This window comes from Lutra lutra, chromosome 6 (assembly GCF_902655055.1).
Source record: "Lutra lutra chromosome 6, mLutLut1.2, whole genome shotgun sequence".
NCBI classification, from domain to species: domain Eukaryota; kingdom Metazoa; phylum Chordata; class Mammalia; order Carnivora; family Mustelidae; genus Lutra; species Lutra lutra.
Window position 1 is genome coordinate 112722378 of NC_062283.1, and position 21476 is coordinate 112743853.

At 39.4% G+C, this 21476-nt stretch overlaps 1 protein-coding gene across 4 annotated transcripts in view; it reads right to left on the reverse strand.

Moving 5' to 3' along the window:
• MDN1 (midasin AAA ATPase 1) overlaps window positions 1-21476 on the reverse strand; it is a 173424-nt gene that overhangs the window by 131157 nt on the left and 20791 nt on the right. For all 4 annotated transcript variants that reach the window (XM_047734448.1, XM_047734449.1, XM_047734447.1 and 1 more), the window contains exons 6-13: window positions 19960-20202; window positions 19583-19714; window positions 15845-15948; window positions 13135-13249; window positions 4985-5178; window positions 4028-4109; window positions 1561-1656; window positions 38-150 (exon numbers count right to left, since the gene is read on the reverse strand). In XM_047734448.1, the coding sequence (XP_047590404.1) occupies window positions 38-150; window positions 1561-1656; window positions 4028-4109; window positions 4985-5178; window positions 13135-13249; window positions 15845-15948; window positions 19583-19714; window positions 19960-20202 (1079 nt within the window). The remainder of the gene's footprint in view (window positions 1-37; window positions 151-1560; window positions 1657-4027; window positions 4110-4984; window positions 5179-13134; window positions 13250-15844; window positions 15949-19582; window positions 19715-19959; window positions 20203-21476) is intronic.

Genomic DNA, 21476 nt, shown 5'->3' on the forward strand with positions numbered 1-21476 from the left:
AACCCCATAGTCTCAGACTAGTTGAGAGTCTATTTACCTCTGTATGTGGACAGCCTCACTTTGTTTCCGTAGAAGCCGCACTCGACCCACTTGCACATCTAGCTCATTGATCACAATTTCCGGTTTATAAAGCTGACAGAAGAATTCAGCCTATGGGAGGGGACAGAGTAAAATTCTGTACAGTCTTAAAAAAAATTTTTTTGTATACTCTTCAAACATTTCCTCATCCATGTGGCTTACTATGGTTTACCGTGCCCCTCTAACTAGCCCTTTACCAAGTACTTTCTGCTTCCAAGATAGGCGAGTTAGCTTTAATTATGTCTTTTTAAAAATTTTCTGTATTTCTAATGTTTTTTTAAAAGTGATCATGAATGCTGCCCTGTATTTTTCATTCATTCATATTTATTCATTCAAATAGGCCCGTATCTGCCTATATCTAAAGTGAACACACTGACATATTCCAATAGCAAATGAACAGAAAGTTCTACTCCTAAGATTTATGAGAAAAATCAGTGATTTTTCTTCAGCTATGCTTTTCTCTGCTTTAGATTCTAAAATAATAGAGGTAACAGTGACTTGATGGAACCATGGTACATCTCCCTACAGCCAGAACACAAAGAGAAGCTGTGACAGGTGCTTCCAGGATATCTACCCAACAGCCGTTCGTTCCTCTCTTGTCCTTGTCACCAACCCTAAGAACCCAGATTTTGTTTAGATTTGGGGCAGGAATGAAAGGGGTAGCAAAGTGTTCAGGGAAAATGAATCTTTCTTCAACCAAAGGGGATAAATACTGTTCTATATAACCCAATTGTGGTAGTTTCTTTTCTTATTCTTTTTCTTTCTTTTTTTTGCCTACTATAATTATTACTTAAGCCCCTTTTAGTAGGTGTTCTGTCACCTGCAGCTAAAACCATCCCAACAGTTTCAGAATCCTAAGGAACACTTCTATATCAGTTCCTGATGTAAGGTTTTTTTGTGTCATCATTTATTAGGGAATGCCAGATATCTGCCACAAGATAGACCTCAGACATTTCCCTGGCTACCATCACTACTGCTGAAAGGCTCCTCAAAAAATACGTATTTTGTAATAAAATAAGAACAGCAAAATATTAAAAATGTTAGCAATGAACCTAAGTACTATTCTTTGTACTATTCTTGGTGTCCGTTGGTACTATTCTTTTCCATTTTTCTCATGTTTGACATTAATGAAAAGTTGGAAAAAATCTAAGTCTGAATAAAACTACAGACAAAGCTGTTATTAAAACAGTTCCAGTCCTGAGCCCACAACCTACGGAATAACACGTTCATTAAAACACTGGAGAAAATAAAGCATGCATGTGGTATAAGGCACAAGGCACACTTTAAGAATGCAGAACATATCAGAACTACTTACTTAAGAGATAGTAAGAGCTTAATGTCCACGAAAGGTAACAACGAAACTACCAACTTTGACAGAGGAGGTAGTTTTTGCAAAGGACTGTTCCAGGTAAGGACCAGACTAGCAAGTAAAGTAAATATCCAGCTTCCTTTCAACAGAGAAGTAAAAATAGCACTACATACCTTTTTCTTGGAAATGTTCAATTTACTTCCAATAATTTCTGCCATTTTCAGTTTGCTTGTATGCTTAGAAAGCATTGCTGTGAAACAGTCCAGAGCCTATTAAAATAACCAAGGTCAATGCCAACTGATCTTTTAAAATACTACATTAATAACAGAGCACCACCATTCTGGCCACAAAAGGAACAAAAAACCAGCAGGAACATTTCTGTAAGAGCAAGGAGAGTAGAAATAAGGTACCAGCCCTAGACTCAAGGACCTTACCATAACAGAGATAGGATACAAACAAATGTGAAGGCTTTACTATCAAAATACTAATTAGGGAGAAAACAAACAAGCAAACAGAAAAAGCTTCACTTTACAGGGCGCCTGGGTGGCTCAGCTGGTTAAGTGTCTGATTCTTGATTTCGGCTCAGGTCATGATATCAAGGTCCTGGGATCAAGTCCCACACTGGGCTGTGTTCAGTAGGGAATCTGCTTGAGGACTCTCCTCCTCTCCCTCTACCTCTCCCTCCATCCTTGCTCACTCTCTCTCTCTAAAATAAATAAATCTTAAAGAAAAAAAAAAAAAAGCTTCATTTTACAAATCTAAAATTCAGGCAAAAATAGAATTAGTGTTAATTATTAGGTCTATGGTTCATGGTGGGGAACTGACTCAAGCCATAGAAGGAATACCAAAAGATTACTTTCTAGCTATAAAGGCAAACTCTTGGTGCGCCATAAAAAGATCACATTATCATTACCCTAATCCAGTACTCAATCTCAGCAATTACTGATAGGCCAACCAGGTATGTGTTTTTGGTGGTGGTGGTGGTGGTGGTGGTGTGTGTGTATGTGTGTGTTTAAAGTAAAAAAACGTGGGGCTTGAATTCATGAGATCAAGAACTGAGCTAAGGTCAAGAGTCAGAGACTTAACCAACTGAACCACTGAACCACCCAGGCACCACCAGATAGGTCTTCTGATGCAATTAAATATAGAGTACATATCACAACCAAATTGAATACATTAAGCATTTTGCTAAATTTCTATTTACAGGAAAGACAAGACAAAAAATGAGAATAGAAAGGATACTATGAGTGTGGTAAACAAAGAATACATTTAGTTCTGCTACCATCAAGTGTAAATTATCAATAAACTTAATGTAAGCATTTAAAGAGAGAGAGAGAATTTACCTAATCCTTGTCCCTAATAGCTGAAGCACAGAGCTTCAAAAACCCTTGGCATTACCAGGAGTAGGAAGTGTCTTTTTTTTATTCACTAGGGTCCCTTTGGACCATATATGAGGTTATTAAGTTAAGCAAGGTGACTCTTGATGAACCTTTAAGTAGTTTCATAGAGGGGCTGGCTAGGCCAGAAAGACCAAGCAGAGAAGAAGAGAGAAGAGAAGAAGAGAGAAGCTTAAACAGGCTCCGTGCCCAGGGTGGAGCCTGATGTGGGGCTCAATCTCACAATCCTGAGATCATGACTTGAGCTAAATGGCTTAACTGACTAAGCCACGCGAGTTCCTTAAAAACCGGAACACTTTATAATCAAAATTGGTCACTGCTTTAAGAGCCCACAGATCTTCAGACAGTAGCACTTTTATTTTTAAGCAAGCAGAAATAAAATTCTCCCTGTTCTTACTGAATATGGCAGAGTTGTAATTCAATCAGGTTTCCCTCCCACACAACACATTTTTTGGCCAAGCCCAGCATACAAGGCTGTACTTTGTAACCCCCACACAAATTCCTCTTGACGAAAGCAAAAGACCCTGCTCAGCAAGTGCAGGGATCAGATGAATACGACTCTATTGAACAATGAAATTATATGTAAAAATAAATACTGAGCATTTTTAAAGTAGGCTCCATGCCCAAAATGGCTCAAACTCATGATCAAGAGTTTCACGCTCCACTGACTGAGCCAGCCCGGTGCCCCTAATACTAAACATTTTAGAAACACTTGATATTTTACTTTATTAACACCTGGGAGATTTTCTTCTCATTTTCTCTTTCTGTGTCTGTTTTACTCTGTCTAAACTATACTTACTAAAATCTTTAAAAAAAAAAAAGGGGGGGGGGCGCCTGGGTGGCTCAGTGGGTTAAGCCTCTGCCTTCGGCTCGGGTCATGATCCCAGGGTCCTGGGATCGAGCCCCGCATCGGGCTCTCTGCTCAGCAGGGAGCCTGCTTCCCCCTCTCTCTCCTTCTGCCTGCCTCTCTGCCTACTTGTGATCTCTGTCTGTCAAATAAATAAATAAAATCTTTAAAAAATATATATATATACTTACTTGCAATTCATAGTAATCTGTTTAAAAACCAAAAAACATTGATTATGCCCAATTAGTTTTAAGACAACATTAGTTCCATTTTAACTAGCTAGGGATAATAAATGCAAAAGAAAAGTTCTGATAGCAGCCAAGAGACAGAAAATAACAATGAAAATCAATAGCCTTACAGAATAGAAAGAAAACAAACAGGAAGACTCTATCTTACCTCTTGAAAAATATTTAAGGATGCTGATGAAGAAAGACTGTCAAAACAATGGACAATCCTATTACACCAATTCAGTAGATCCCTTAAAAAAAAAAAAAGGCAAGGGAATAAAAGACCATAGGCCAAAGACATCAAAAGCATCAAAGTTAAATTCAATCCACGTAAGTCTGGGGAACACCTGACAATGAAATCTCCCTGTTTCTCTGGCATTATAAAGATAAACAGTGCAGGGGAAAGAGTAAGTGGAGGTCCCATCTACCGGGAAGTGACCTATCGAACATTTTACTCCAATCCATGCCAGACAAGGTTGGGAGGGTGGGCAACTAACTCCCAGAGCAAACTCAGTGGAGTTGGCTATTCCTAATGCTCACTTCTCAAAAGGCAAATCAACCAATGAGAAAAGAAAGCAAAGGTACAGAACTCACTATATATAGCAAAATCCAAGGGTCTTATTTAAGACCCCAATTGTCACAAAAGAAAAGCTAGTGAAAGAATTATATCAGTAAGTAGTCTCAATCTTGACTCTTAAAGTTATTTTCTTTCTTTTTTTTTTTAAAGTAGCCTCCATATCCAACGTGGGGCTTCAACTCATGACTCTAAGAGTTGAATGTTCTACCCACTGAGCCAGTCAGGTGCCCCCAAAGATATTTTTTAAAGCTAAAATAATATATTCCCTTTATTAGCCTTCCTAATCATTAACTATAGGATCTAAAAACAGGATCCAACACCACGAAGCAGTCCATAGGTCTAATTTCAAAACTAGACCTCTCATAACCATTCACTGCTAGCTGCTAAGAACTTTTAAGGGAAACAATTTTTAAATCATCAACTCAAGGGGCACCTGGCTGGCTCAATCAGTGGAGTATGTGACGCTTAACCTCAGGGTCATGAGTTCGAGACCCAGCATAGGCATGGAGCCTATTTAAAAAAAGAAATAAATAAAATATCAACTCATACCTTAGAGACAATTCTCTTCCCTCAAGGCTTAGTCTTTTGTTTTCTCTTCTGGTTTCTGAAACTTCCTCAGGTGCCTGTTCACAGGTAACAGAACTATCACTGCAAGAGAGATGTTTCTCTCCAGTAAGTTGAATGTAAATGTCAAGCAGGTGATCAGTTACTGCCGAAAGGCTGGGATATCTGTTCTGAAGAACCTGACAGACAGAGGAGGAAAAAAAAAAAGAGAATTTAGCAGCAGACACAGTGATTTTTAAAAGCACAAGTAAGGGATGCCTGGGTGGTTCAGTTGGTAAGGCAGCCAGCTCTTGATTTCAGCTCTTACAGTCCTGGGATCAAGCCCTGCATTGGGGTCCATGCTCAGGAGTGAGTCTGCTCAAGGTTTCTCTTTCTCCCTCTGTCTCTCCCCAAGCTCACTCTCGCTCCTACTCTCTCTCAAATAAATATATAAATCTTTCTATATAAATAAATAAAAGCACATGTACACTCCTGCTAATAGTAGTCAAGCAAAAAATGAATTTCTGTATGAAATTTGTACCAAGTACAGTAGTCCCCCAAGATACCCAGTGGATGCCTAAAACAGCAAATAGAACGAAACCCTATATATACTATGTTTTTTCCAAAATAGACATACCTATGATAAAGTTTAATGTATAAATTAGGCACATTAAGAGATTAACAACAATAATGATAAAATAGAACAATTACAATACACTTTAGGGGCGCCTGGGTGGCTCAATGGGTTAAAGCCTCTGCCTTCAGCTCAGGTCATGATCCCAGGGTTCTGGGATCGAGCTCCACATCGGGCTCTCTGCTCAGCAGGGATCCTGCTTCCCCCTCTCTCTCTCTGCCTGCCTCTCTGCCTACTTGTGATCTCTGTCAAATAAATAAATGAAATCTTTAAAAAAAAATACACTTTAATAAAAATTATATGGCTGTGGTCTCTCAAAATAACATGTACTATGATAATGTGAGATGATAAATGCCTACACGATGATCTGAAGTGAGGTGAATGACACAAGCATTATGATACAGTGTCAGGCTACTATTGACCTTCTAACTACACATCAGAAGGACCATCTGTTTCTGGACTGAGGTTCACCGTGGGTAACTGAAAGCACAAAAAGCAGACCAGGATAAGGGAACTACTGTATAAGAACTTCTGCCCACACCCCTTTCCCCCTCAAAGACCACAACTTTTTTGCTAGACAGAACACAGTAATCTGGCAATCTCACCATTTACACAACTTAGGGTGTAGAAGCCAGATGGGAAAAGGGTCTCCAGGCAACATATACATCAAATCCCAGGAATTTACTCACTGAAGAATCCTGCAAGTACTACTTACTCTAATTTTAAACACAATGGTATGGGCACCTGGGTGGCTTAGTTGATTCAACTTTTGGCTTGGCTCAAGTCAGGATCTCAGGTTGTGAGACTGAGCCCTGAGGCAGGGTCTGCGCTCAGCACGGAGTTTGCTTGAGATTCTCCTCCACCAACCCCCACCCACATGCTCACATGCACACGCTTTCTCTAAAATAAACAAATAGGGCGCCTGGGTGGCTCAGTGGGTTGGGCTGCTGCCTTCGGCTCCGTCATGATCCCGGGGTCCTGGGATCGAGTCCCACATCGGGCTCTCTGCTCAGCAGGAAGCCTGCTTCTCCATGTTCCCCGCACCCCACCACCTGCCTCTCTGCCTACTTGTGATCTCTGTCTGTCAAATAAATAAATAAAATATTTAAAATAAACAAATCTTCATAAATAAATAAATTGACACACACTATTCCAGTAGTGCTTGTTAGGTAATTTCTCAGCAAAAGCAATCAGAAGCAGTTAATAGGAAAACAGTAAAAGGAGCTCATTTTTTTTTTAATTTTTTATTTTTTTATTAACATATAATGTATTGTTAGCCCCAGGGGTACAGGTCTGTGAATCATCAGGTTTACAATTCACAGCACTCACCATAGCACACAAATTCCCCAATGTCCATAACCCAACCACCCTCCCCCTACCCCCCTCTGCCTGGCAACCCTCAGTTTGTGAGATTAAGAGTCCTTATGGTGTGTCTCCTTCCCGATCCCATCTTGTTTCATTTATTCAAAAGGAGCTAATTTTAAGTACTGATAAAAAGCAGCTGATCTTTAAAAAGCAAATGACAGAAATTAAAAACCAAATGATGTAGTCCTATTTACTTCAATAATTATTGAGAATTTTCTGCAGAATAATACCTGGTGCTCATAATATTGGATTCTAAGCTTTTATGATATGGATTTATTCAGACAAGTCTATTTGAGAAGAAGGGAAATATGTATATATTAGAAATATTGTCTGGGGGGCACCTGAGTGGCTCAGTGGGTTAAAGCCTCTGCCTTTGGCTCGGGTCATGATCCCAGGGTCCTGGGATCAAGCCCCACATCGGGCTCTCTGCTCAGCGGGAAGCCTGCTTCCCTCCTCCCTCTCTGTCTGCGCTCTCCCTGCTTGTGATCTCTGTCAAATAAATAAATAAAATCTTAAAAAAAAAAAAAAAAGAAATATTGTCTGGGGCGCCTGTCTGGCTTAGTCTGTGGAACATGAGGCTCTTGATCTTAGGGCTGTGAGTTCTAGCCCCAGGCTGGGCGTAAAGATTACTTAGAAATAAAATCTCTAAAAAAAAAAAAAGAAATACTGTCATCAAATAAATTTAAATTAGCTTGAAAAGTATATTTTGGTTCCAATTTGTATATGAAATATCCACTTATTTTATAGATGTAATGTACACATATTTACAAAGATAAGGATCTATAACCTTTTAACAATGTCATCTCAAGTAGTAGGTATCAGATTTTAATTCTTCATGTTTTTTTACTGAAGGCCTTTAAAGAAATATTGCTGAAAACAATTTCAGATAGATGAAAAATTAAACAGAAAAAGAGTAACAAAATCAGTAAATTTAGTTAAATGGACAGACATGTATCTTTAAAATACAGAACATAGGGGCGCCTGGGTGGCTCACTGGGATAAAGCCTCTGCCTTGGGCTCAGGTCATGATCTCGGGGTCCTGGGATCAGGTCCCAAGTCAGGCTCTCTGCTCAGCGGGGAGCCTGCTTCCTCCTCTCTGCCTGCCTCTCTGCCTACTTGTGATCTCTGTCTGTCAAACAAATAAATAAAATCTTTAAAAAAAATAAAAAATAAAATACGGAACATACATTTTTTGTAAGGAGGAAACATTTATAAAATTGGTCATATATATTCATGACCTTGGTCACCACAAACAAAATATAGACTATTTCCACAACCCTCCCTTTTTTTAAAGATGTATTTATCGAGAGAGAGAGAGAGCGAGCGTGCGCATGCATATATGCAAGCAGGGGCAGGGGAAGAAGGAGAGAGAAAAATCAAAGCAGACTCCCCGCTGAGCGTGGAAGCCAGACACAGGACTCAACCCCATGACCACGAGATCAAGACTGGAGCTGAAATCAAGAGTCAGATGCTTATTTGACTGAGCCACCCAGGTGCCCCTCTATCACCCCTTAAACAAAAAGTTCCCTCATGTCCCTTCTGTAATCAATCCCTTCCCCACCCCTGCCTGGGGGAATCAGGAATCAGATTACAATCCCTAAGGATCTGCTTTCAAGTCTCTCATATAAATGAAATCATATGGGGTGCCTGGGTGGGTCAATCATTAAGCATCTGCCTTTGGCTCATTTGCCTTTGGTCATGATCCCAGGGTCCTGGGATGGAGCCCTGCATGGGGTTTCCTGCTCAGTGGGGAGCCTGCTTCTCCCTCTCCCACTCCCCGTGTTCCCTCTCTAGTTGTGTCTCTCTCTGTCAAATAAATAAATAAAATCTTAAAATAAATAAATAAACAAACAAACGAATGGAATCATACAAGATGTAGTGTGTAGTTTGGATTTCTTACTTAGCTAATGTTTTTGAGATTCATCTAGACATTACCGCATGTACCACTAGTTTAGTCCTTTTCACTGCCGAGTAGTAATTCCACTTAATAAGCATGTATATTTAACATCAGGATGGAGAAATAAACTATCTTTATATGGCAAAAAGGACTTTATCAGTTTTACACTATAGCGAGGGTTCAGCTATTTGGAATAGAAGTTCTGAACACAAAAGATCTATATAGGGGAGCCTGGGTGGCTCCATTGGCTAAATGTCTGCCTTCAGCTCAGGTCATAATCTCAGGGTCCTGGGATCAAGTGCCAGATTGGGCTCCCTGTTCATTGGGGAGGCTGCTTCTCCCTCTACTTGCTGCTCCCCGTGCTTGTGCACTCTGACAAATAAATAAAATCCTTAAAAAAAAAATCTATACATACACACAAACTAGTCGTTTTCTTCCTTAGCCAAAGAATATCTTTGTTATTACCATAAATGTAAAAAAATCAAAAACAATGTCATTTAATAAACTAATCTGACATAATACAGTTCTTCTATCAATTTAATATTTACTTTGGAGATTCATTCCTTTAATAAGCACTATTTAGTACTCACTTTACATTGGGAACACCAGGGGTAGGAAAACAAAACCGACAGGAATATAGCCCACCCTCAAGAAATATCATCTGGTATAAGAAGAAGATATACAACCAAATCAAAATTACAATGTGGTCAGCAGTCCCTGGAGACCCAGGAAGCTTTCGTGGAGAAGTTGAACCTGGGAGAGGTCATTAATGGCTGTGATTAGGCACTGCCAGCAGAGAAAGCAGGCCTTCTAAGGCACCAGCAACTAAGACATGAGGTCACATTCAAGGTGTATGGAGGAGACAGGATTTGAGCAACTGCCAGGGGTTACTCCTTGCCACTTATTAACTATAAAGACTTAGCACTATATAAATATCTCATTTTCTAAAGTATAATTTATTATTTCAGCAAGTCAATCTTTTTCTTTTTTTTAAAGATTATACTTATTTGACAGAGAGAGTGAGAGAGAAAGAGCATAAGCAGGGGGAGTAGTAGGCAGAGGGAGAGGGAGAAGCAGGCTCTCTGTTGAGCAGGGAGCCCCATGTGGGACTCTATCCAAGGATGCTAGGATCACGACCTCAGCCAAAGTAGATGCCCAACCAACTGAGCCACCCAACTGCCCCGATCTTTTTTTTTTTTTTTTTTTAAAGTAGGCTCCACACTGGGTGTTAAATACAAACAATGAATCATGGAACAATACCTCAAAAACCAATGATGTACTGTATGGTAAATAACGTAACACAATATATATACATAAATACAAAAATAAAAGTAAAAATAAAGTAGGCTCCACACCCAGCATGGAGCCCAACACAAGGCTTGAACTCATGACCCTGAGATCAAGACCTGAGCTGAGATCAAGAGTTGGATGCTTAACCAACTAAGCCATCCAGGCACCCCAGTCAAAGACAATCTTTCTAGGCATAAGATGACTGGAATTGGCAGCAAAAGAAATGTAGTTCCTTGTGCTCCCATGAGATCATCTTAGGAGACTATTTTATTTCCTAAATAATGCACCCAAGAGTTTTAGTCACCAGCCACTTATTCAGGAGAGTGTTATTAGAATTTATTATTATGTCCAGAAGCTTAAGAATAAGTGAACTCCTTATTATGCCTCCATCAGAAAGGATGAATACCCAACTTTTGTATCAGCATGGACGGGACCGGAGGAGCTTATGCTGAGTGAATTAAGTCAAGCAGAGAGAGTCATCTATCATATGGTTTCACTTACTTGTGGAGCATAAGGAATAACACAGAGGACATGGGGAGATGGAGAGGAGAAGTGAGTTGGGGGAAATCGGAGTGGGAAACGAACCATGAGACTATGGACTCTGAGAAACAAACTGAGGGTTTTGAAGGAGCGGGGTGGGAGGTTGGGTGAGTCTGGTGGTGGGTATTAAGGAGGCCATGTATTGCACAGAGCACTAGGTGTGGTGCATACACAATGAACCTTGGAACACTGTTAAAATAAAATAAAATAAAAAGAATAAGTGAACTCCTCAAAGTAAACTGTCTAAATATGATACACATCATTTAAGTGAGGGGGTGAGTGCTCCTGTTGTTTCCTGTAAGCAGAATGACTCATAGCTGTTCATGACAGGAATGGAAAGATGAAAAAAAGTAGCAGTCCATGTTGTTCCCATCCTTTCAATCCCCAACAAATCACACCAAAATGTGGACTTCAGACCTCTTCTTTAAAGAATGGAATGGCAATTTAGGAATGAAAATTAAACACTGAAATTTTATAACTGCAAAACAAAGAGCTGCATGACAGCAGAGAATACAATAAGCGCTTACAAAATGCCAGGCAGAGTAGATGCGGGGGACAAAAAGGTGAGGAAGTTATCAGAGGAGCTATTGTTGAGGGCAGCAAAATGGGGATTTTGAGAGAGACACAGAGATACACAGAGAGACACAGAAATAAACTGGGAACTGGAGTGAGGTAAGTAACTCACAAGTCCAAAATAGGCTGCAGACTTATAAAATCACATCAGTAAGACAAGGCTTCTGATTGGGGCACCTGGGTGGCTCAGTCATTGGGCATCTGCCTTCGGCTCAGGTCATGATCCCAGGGTTCTGGGATCGAGCCCTGCATCAGGCTCCCTGCTCAATGGGAAGCCTGCTTCTCCCTCTCCCACTCCCCCTGCTTGTGTTCCCTCTCTCACTGTGTCTCTCTCTGTCAAATAAAATAAACGGGATCTTTAAAAAAAAAAAAAAAAAAGACAAGGTTTCTGAGAGATTCCAGTAATACAGTGAACTAGACACGCTGAAAACCCCTGGGCGTTTTATAAACACTTAAAATTTTGGATAAAAAATTTGATAAGGTTGTCTTATTTCAGTTATTTATCTAAAAATTTATACCAAGAAAGAGCAAAGCATCCCTCCTATGCCTATATAATTACTGACAGGGCTTTATTTGCTATGCTCCAAGATGAAGCATTGTAGAATGGGAAGCTTTCCAAGTGACAGGGTAGATACAAGGGGAAAGTGGGGGTTAGCAAGGGAAAGAGAAGTATACCTCTTAAATGTCTGACGATAACCAGCAATACCACAAAGTGAATCAATGTAGAAAATCTAAGAAATAATTCATCTCATTTTCATTAATACCCAGAACAAAACATGCTGTTGAATGTGAAAGACATTAGTTACAAAACAACTTAGTAAATTAAAAAAAAAAAAAAAAAAAAAAAAAGGATCAGGGAACCTGGGTGGCTCAGTAGCTTAAGCCTCTCCCTTCAGCTCAGGTCATGATCTCAGGGTCCTGGAATCAAGCCCCGCATCAGGCTCTCTGCTCAGCGGGGAGCCTGCTTCCCCTCCCCCCAGCCCCCGCACTCTGCCTGCCTCTCTGCCTACTTGTGATCTCTGTCAAATAAATAAATAAAATCTTTAAAAAAGAAAAATTTTATTTATTTATTTGACAGAGATCACAAGTAGGCAGAGAGGCAGGCAGAGAGAGGAGGAAGCAGGCTCCCCGCAGAGAGCCTGACATGGGGCTCCATCCCAGGACTCTGGGATCACGACCCGAACCGAAGGCAGAGGCTTCAACCCACTGAGCCACCCAGGCACCCCAAATGAAATCTTTAAAAAAAGAAAAAAAAAAGAGGGACGCCTGGGTGGCTCAGTTGGTTAAGCAGCTGCCTTCGGCTCAGGTCATGATCCCAGCGTCCTGGGATCGAGTCCCACATCGGGCTCCTTGCTTGGCGGGGAGCCTGCTTCTCCCTCTGCCTCTGCCTGCCATTCTGTCTGCCTGTGCTCACTCGCTCGCTCTCCTCTCTCTCTGACAAATAAATAAAATCTTTAAAAAAAAGAAAAAAAAAAGAAAAAAAAAGGATCTTTGGAAACAATTGAGGAAACGTGAATACAGTCCGAGAATTAAATGGTATTGATGCATTACTGTTCATTTTATTGGGTATAATAATTATTATGATTACATATGAAAAGGCCCTTAAATTTTTAGAGATGCATTGAAGTATTCAGGAATGAAATGTTATGAGGTTTGCTTTCAAATATATTAGCAAATAAAAAATACTAGATGAAGTTAATGCAGTAAAATGTTAGTACATTAACTATTAAATTTAGCTTAATGAGTATTTTGGTGATTCATTACACTATTTCCTCTATTTACATGTATATCTGGAACTTTAAACAATAAAAAGTAAAAAACAAAAGCATTGATACTTTCCCACTGATAACCACATACCTCATGCAGTTCTGTCTTATCCATGTTATCCATGTGAATTTTTGTCCAGTATTTGTCTAACAGAGTAGCGTGACTATTTAGAGGTCGATACCAATTTCCTCCACAGCTCAAGAGTCTGTATTTCAAAATTTAAAAAAAGAATTACACAAAACTCGCAATTTTAATCTTTAATTATGCCTCTGGGTAGCCCTTGCTAGACATTATCTCATATATGAATAACACTCACAACCCGTTCTGTTGCCAGATACCACTATGTTGGGCTCACAGGGCAGAGGACAAATGAAAGGCTGCCAGTTGACCCAAGTCTGACTCATTTCCTAAGGGTGTATAACAGAGCTTTAACCAAGTTATTTTCTAATCACTGTAAATGATTATATTAGGTGTTGTGATCTTAACAGCATGTTTCTCTTCATCAAGACACAACTTCAGCAAAGACAAAACATAATCCAAGGCCCATACCATTAAAAATAAGTTCAGTGCTTATTACCAAAGCTACAGTACCCAAAATTATTAAAAATTTCAAGAAGGAATATTCATTAAATACATACCCAGGCCAAGCCATAAGCTTGCACCTAGGCCATTTAATGCAATGCTCACAACTTTCTGAGGCAATGGTGTGCTACTTTTCTTCTAAGGCATAAAGATGAGGAGAGTAATACCACCTGATCACTCAACTATGACTACAAATGGCAGAGCCAAGAATGAATTCAGATTTGTCTGACACCCTTCTACGATTTCCCAGGACTTTATGAGATATGATCTGATACCTTTCTGCAATGTCCCGGGACTTTCTGAGATATGAACATAGCAAGAAAGAACTTCACTATCTCTATGAATAAAAGCAGGGTTTATTTTTATTTTTTATTATTTTTTAAAATAAATTTATCTTTTATTTTGACAGAGAGATCACAAGTAGGCAGAGAGGCAGGCAGAGAGAGAGGAGGAAGCAGGCTCCCTGCCAAGCAGAGAGCCCAACGCGGGGCTCGATCTCAGGACCCCGAGATCATGACCCGAGCCGAAGGCAGAGGCTTAACCCACTGAGCCACCCAGGTGCCCCATAGGGTTTATTTTTAAAAAGCAGGGCCTAGCAAAGTATTCCTTGAGAACTGTTAGATTAACTCCACACTCCACCTCTAAATGCTCACCAAGGCCAACACTAGTATAACTATTAAATATAATGTGACATTAGTGTCATTCTTGGGCATATTAAAACCTTGGAGAAGTGTACAGATACATTCTAGCAGTAGGAAATAAATCACCGTGTTCATGTTATTATAAAATACAAATATGGACATATACTAAGTTTGTTTAGGTTTTATTCCTCTGTTGATGCTTATATTTAATTTTTTTAACTGCTTACAGTCTACAGGTCATCATCATCACCATCATTGTGGCTGGCCATTAGTTGAGCACTTATTATGTGACAGATCTTTAACACAAGTTATTTCATTTAATCTTTACAATTACATCAAGCTGTAAAGTAGGTGTTATCAGCCTCATCATTATCAGACAAGCAAGGTGCATACAGATACAAAATGTCAGTGTCAGGACTCAAACCCAAGGCTGTCTAAAGTCTCACCAGTGATTGTTTTTAAAAACAAGAAACCAAGATAAAGTTTTTAAAATCTGGATATTTTTAGGGCACCTGGGTAGCTCAGTCAAAGTGACTGCCCTTGGCTCAGGTCATGATCCTGGAGTCTCAGTATCGGGTCCCACATCAGGAGTCTCCTTCTCCATTTGACCCTCTCCCCTCACATGCTCTCTCTCTCCCTCTCTCAAATAAATAAAATCTTAAAAACAAACAAACAAAAAAAAAACCTGGATATTTTTAAGTGGAGGGAAAAAAACCCTCTCATTTTCTGATTTAGTTACCTCTACTTAAAATAGGAATGAAGGGGAGTGCCTGGGCAGCTCAGTCAGTTAAGCAGCCAGCTCCTGATTTCACCTAATGTCATGATTTCAGGGTCCTGGGATCGAGCCCCACGTAGGGCAATGCCCTTGGCAAGGAGTCTACCTGAGGATTCTTTCTTTCCCTCTCCCTCTGCCCATCCCCCTGCTCATGTGCACACGCTTTCTCTCTCTAAGATAGATAAATCTTGGAGCACATGGCTGGTGTAGTCTGTTAAGCAGGCAACTCTTGATTTGCCTCAGGTCATGATCTCAAGGTCCTAGAATCAAACTCCAAATTGGGCTCCACATTCAGTGTGGAGTCTGCTTAGGATTCTCTCTCTCCCTCTCTCTCCCTTTGCCCCTCTTGCTCGTGCTCTCTCTAAAATAATTCATTAAAAATAAAATAAATAAATAAATACATCTTTAAATAAAATAAAATAGGAATGAAGGGCATTTAGCTAGCTCAGTCGGTACAATATGCAAATCTTAACCTCAGGGTCGTGAGTTCAAGCCCCATGTTGGGCAGAGAGCTTACTTACATCTAAAAAAGCTACTGTCATCAAGATAGTCTGATACTGGGGTAAAATAGAAAAATGAACAATGGAACAAAACAGAGTCCTGAAATAGGAATCAGATCTCTAAAAATAAATAAGTAAAATAAAATAGGAATGAAAAGGTTGGATCTGTCATCAACTCCAACTGATCTTGCTTTAAGTGGGCCCAGAAAACTCTACTCTAGTACTTTTGGACTCAGTACTATAGTGAGGGGACTTATGAGGAAAGGTTTCCACAGTGGGAATAGAAAGTTAATAGCACATACCTCCTAGTTGCAAAGAACTGAAATCCAGGAGCCACTTTCAGACAGTCACCTCGGCCAGGAATCAAGAGCTCTCCATTCTCCAAAAGAGGGATCAGCACAGAAACCTAAACCACAAAACCCCACTGATAAAACTATTAAGGCAGAAATAACGACAACAAAAAAACCCAAAATACATTCTTTCTCCAAATGATGAGCACATCCTTATAGGAAACCTTAGTTCTCATAGCATGAACTGGGATCAAAAAAGCAGATGGGAATGTCTGATCCACCTACACTTCGACAGTACAATTTATTCATTCAACATTCACTAAGTGCCTACTAAGGATTAGAACCAAGCCAGACACTAAAACTCCAGATATTACCGAGGCTGAAAACCACCATACAGCATGATCAGTGTGACCCCAGAGGTGACTGGAGTCAGAATGAAATGGTGTCAAGAAGCAGGGCATGGAATCCACCTCAGAAGTGATGACATTTAGTGTCTTAAATATGAGCAGGAATTAGGTCTCATGGGAGAGAAATAGCACATATACTCCAGGCAAAAAGTATTCAAATGGATAAAAATCTATGTTCCTAAGAGCACGGCATGAGAGGAGTTGTTAGGGCAGAGTATGTATATGAAATAGTAAAAAACTACAAAATGTAGAGATAAATGATTAAGGGTCTGCTGTGCTGAGCTAAGGAGTCTGAATTCTCTCATGAAAGATATTAAGAGGATTTTAGCCTGGGGGGAAATACTATAATTTTCATTTTAGAAAATCAACTGCACGACTGGCAAGGGGGCTAGCCTACAGGAAAGAGGCAAAAACAAAGACAGGATGGTTGTATAGATAGATGTTTGGCTTGCAGGAAAGGAAAACAAAAGAAAACAAAAACAAGACACTAGTCAGGTAACAAAGCAACATGGCTACGTAGATGGATAAAAGTAAACCCTGTACTAAGGCAGTGGGATAGAAGAGAATAAAATAGAGATTAAAAAAAAGTACCAAGCAATATAAGACTAAATGAATAAGAGACTAGAAAGAGAAATCAAACTTCTAGCTTGCTAACTATGGCAGAAAAGGCTGTTCCGAGAAAGAGCAGGTAAGTTCCATTTGGACATCTTGAACGTCCACCAGCTAAGGGACAAAATGGAGAAATTTTTCAAGGGTGGGCTAAGCATATAGATACAGGGAACATGAGTTTGCAGAGGAAGCTTAAAAAGAAAAAACAAAGTAAGAGGACCAAAGAGTCACGGAAGAGGGTTCTAAAATATCAGACAATTTTGTTAAGCGTTATTATTTCACACATGGCTAGAAGCTGAAAGGAAAGCCCAAAATAATGTAGGAGCAACTCCAAATAACTCCAAAACCTGAAACTACAGAAAATCATCCTGAGATCTGTAAAAGCTACCTTAAAATAATAAAGGGCTAACTATTAGCTGAGAAATTCTAAAACAACAAAACAATAATCAAGGGATCTAGGCATGTTTTAAAGTAAACACAACCTCACTATAATGATATTGAAGTTTAAACGTAATCAAATGAACAACATACCCTTTGTATGAACAGAACAAATATATGAACAGAAGGGGAATGGTCTACACAAAATGAGACTCAATGCAGAAGAATTTTCTGATGTTTACCAAACACTGCCAAAGGGAGAGCAAGATACAAACTGTCAGTTTGGTCTCGAATCTGGATCTGATCATCAAAGAATGTAATTAACTACAGGACAGCAAAAGATCCCTAGGCTACATCATGGCTTGGATGGAATATCTCTTATGTTCTCCTACCTTGTTTGGCTCTAATTCCACAATCCATAATACTAATGACTTCCTAGTATCCCATTACCTGAAAAAACTGCCCCAGTGAAGAGAGCACTAGAATGGAAAGCCTTAGTTTGGGTGTGGAAAGGGGGGGAAAAGATGAAAAAGAAAAAAGAAAAGAAAGTAAAAGGCTTCAACAAATACTTGGCCTTGTGGTTTATATTTCGGTTTTATTTTTAAGTCTCATTAGTAGGAGTCAGCCTTGGCTCTGGGCTTATTAAGAAAACTGGGTTTCCAGCCCTTTATATAAAACTGAGCATTATGACCCTAGAAATGATGTGCCAACTAGACTCAAAAAGTGGGGGGGCTTAGGGGGAACCCTAGAACATGGTAATTAAACTGTGAGGCCCTGTCTGAGCCAATAATCCTATTACATCTTTACCAGATTCTAAAATCATCACATACACATGAATTTATAGCCACTCTTTCCTTAAACCTACACACACACTCTCTCATTATTCTTATCCAAGAGAGGAAAGTCTTATGCAGGTACTTTAGGGTTCATGGTAAAATTAATTAATTAATTAATTAAAAAAAATTAAAACCAATCTCAAGAAAATCTTCCCAAAAGAAAAAACTTTCATTCCGCAATACATCTTTTTGTCATACTTTACAGAATATGGAGGAAACATGGACTGCTTGCATAGCTATTTTGATACACTAGAAAAATATTCAAAACGAAAATAAACTGGATGTACAATGAAACAAAGACAAACATGCTCTTATTATTATCCTCTCTTCCTTCATGTGTCCTCAGCCTGCTGCTCTACCAATGCCACAGCTGGGAAGAAGGATCTCGAAATTTTTGATATATCTCTACCATGGGTAAGATGTTTCCCACAAGGCCTATTCTTGGAAAGGTTATGAGACTGATCACATATTCAACTAAAGGAGAAAAAAACTACAATGAAATTGATTGATCACATATCCAACTATGGTAGTTCCCGGTTATCCACAAAGGCTACTTCCAAGACCTGCAGTGGATGTCTGAAACTGTGGATAACACAGAACCCTATATATACTATGCTTTTTCCTATACATATATACCTATAATAAAGTTTACCTTATAAATTAGCAAGGTAAGAGATTAACAACAATAAATAATAAAAATAATAAAATAGAATAATTGTAACAATATACTATGATAAAAGTTATGTGAATGTGGTCTCTTTCACCCTTCCTGTGGAGATGTGAGATGATAAAATCCCTACATGACAAGATAAAGTGAGATGAGTAACTGTAACATTGTGATATAGTGTTAGGCTACTATTGACCTTCTGATGATACATCAGAAGGATCCTCTGCTTCAGGATGAGTAACCATGGGTAACTGAATGGCAGATAAGCGCCAAAACAGCGCCAGCAGAACTTTACCAATTTATCTAACAAACAGAAGACCAGATAAGTAAATCATACCTCAAACCAGATAGGTAGGTAATCATGAATGAGCTTCTCTGAAAACATACCATCTCTAATCAAACACCTACGTTATTTTAAGATTTTATTTATTTATTTGAGTGAGAGAATGAGAGAGCACAAGCAGAGGAGGGGGCAGAGGGAGAAAGAGAAGGAGACTCCCCCCTGAGCAGACAGCCCCACATGGGGCTCGATCCCAGGACCCTAGGATCATGATCTGAGCCACCCAAGTATTGTAAACACCTATGTTGTTTACATTATCTCCCCAAATCACTATTAACAACATGCTCTTCAAAGATAGGAAATCAGGGGCACCTAGGTGGCTTAATCCATTAAGTCTCTGCCTTCAGCTCAGATCACGATCCCAGGACTCGCGATCGAGCCCCATGTAGGACTCCCTTTTCCCTCTCCCTCTGCCTTTCTTCCCCCAGTGCTCTCTCTTGCTCAAATAAATAAATAAAAATCTTTAGGAAAAAAAAAGATAGGAAATCAGCAAATAATTATGAAATGACATACCACGTCTAAGGGAGCATAGTCAATATCCTCCAGAAGGATCCAGTGTCCCTTTGTGGCTGCCTGGGTGAGAGTACCAGGTTGCCACACAAACTCTCCTGGGACATCTGTGCAGCGATACATTCCCAGCAGCATCTGCAGGAAGAGGACAAAGTATTACTGAACCCACACATCTGAGATGCCAATGCCACATCTTTTAACCAATTCTTTTATGAAACTTCTATACAGATATAAGCAGGCACTTAATGTTTTTGCACCTTGGTCCCATCAGTTACAAGGAAGACCAGTAACTATTTCCATCTTCCCTTAGCAAAAAGAGTACTATAATTCAAACATCTGTAAGCATGTGAACCCACCAAAATTTGCTGTATCTTAATTACCTTACTGTCGGTCTGATCTCCAAGCTGGACTTTAAGAAGTTGAGGGGGCTTCTGTCTACCTGTCATTGCACCTAAGTGTTCAACTAAGGAAGTTTTGCCACATCCTATTGGTCCTTCCAACAACACAGCATTCTGAGAAGCCACTGCCATAGCCAGTGTCTGAAGATTTCTGCAGACTGAATCAACCAGCACATAAGACCTAAAGGCCAGCTCCTGTTCACGAGAAGAATTCCTAGTACTAGCCTAAGGAGACAAGTGAAAAATAAAAGGCATGTCAACAGTCTTTCCTCCAAAGGGCACAAGTTAATTTCTACAATGCTTCCACTGACCTTTACATAAACCCTAAATAAATTAGTAGCACCAGAACTATAATATTAATAGGTATGTTATACAAAATAAACATCTTTTTCCTTTTGGCAGAATTTGCTAGCAAATTTAAGGAAAGTTTCCCAAAGTTTGAGAAGCCAAAAAAGTTGACACACAAAGGATGGAGGCGAACCTCATCTCATGACTGAATTTTTATTAGTTTTGCTTCCTTTCACCACATTCTAGGATTTCGTATCTAAGATCAAGAATGCACATGATATATTTATATCAGGAAAATATGGACACTCAAAGGATACTCTATTACAAAATTGTTATTTTTTCAGGTATAATAAAGAATAATGGATTTTTTAAGGTTATTTTCTTTTATACATATATACTGAAATATTTAGGCATGAAATGATGTGATATATGGGAGTTGCTTCAAATAACGTTTTAGAGAGAGTATGCAGAACTATAAATGATCACGAATTTATAATTACTGAAACTAAGTGATGGGTACATGGAGATTCGTCACACCACTGTTTCTATTTTAAAACATATTTCACATTTCCATAACAAAAAGTGAAAAATAATAATGTTCCCAATATGTTTAACGGGTATAGAGTTTGAACTCTACCCATTTTTCAAGATGAAAAGTTCTGGAGTTTGTTTACAAAACAATGTGAATATAGTTAACATCACTGAAGAGTACATTTAAAACTGTTTAAGAATGGTTGGGGTGTCTGGCTGGCTCAGTCAGTAGAGTATGTGGTTCTTAATCTCAGGGTTGTGAGTTTGAGCCTCACATCGGGAGTACAGTTTATGTAAATTTTTTAAAAAAAGAAAGAAAGTTGAAGACAGTAAATGTTGTATTTTACTGCATTAAAAAAAATTTCAGGGCACCTGGGTGGCTCAGTCAGTTAAGCATCTGCCTCCAGCTCAGGTCACAATCCCGGAGTCCTGGGATCAAGTCCTGCATCAGAGTTCCTACTCAGTAGGGAATCTGCTTCTCCCTCTCCTTCTCCCTTTCCCCCAGCTCATGCTCTCTCTCAAATAAATGAATAAAATTTTTTAAAAAATTGTCTTTCAAGGGGCACCTGGGTGGCTCAGTGGGTTAAAGCCTCTGCCTTCAGCTCGGGTCATGATCTCAAGGTCCTGGGATCGGGCCCCGCATCAGGCTCTCTGCTCAGCAGGGAGCCTGCTTCCCTCTC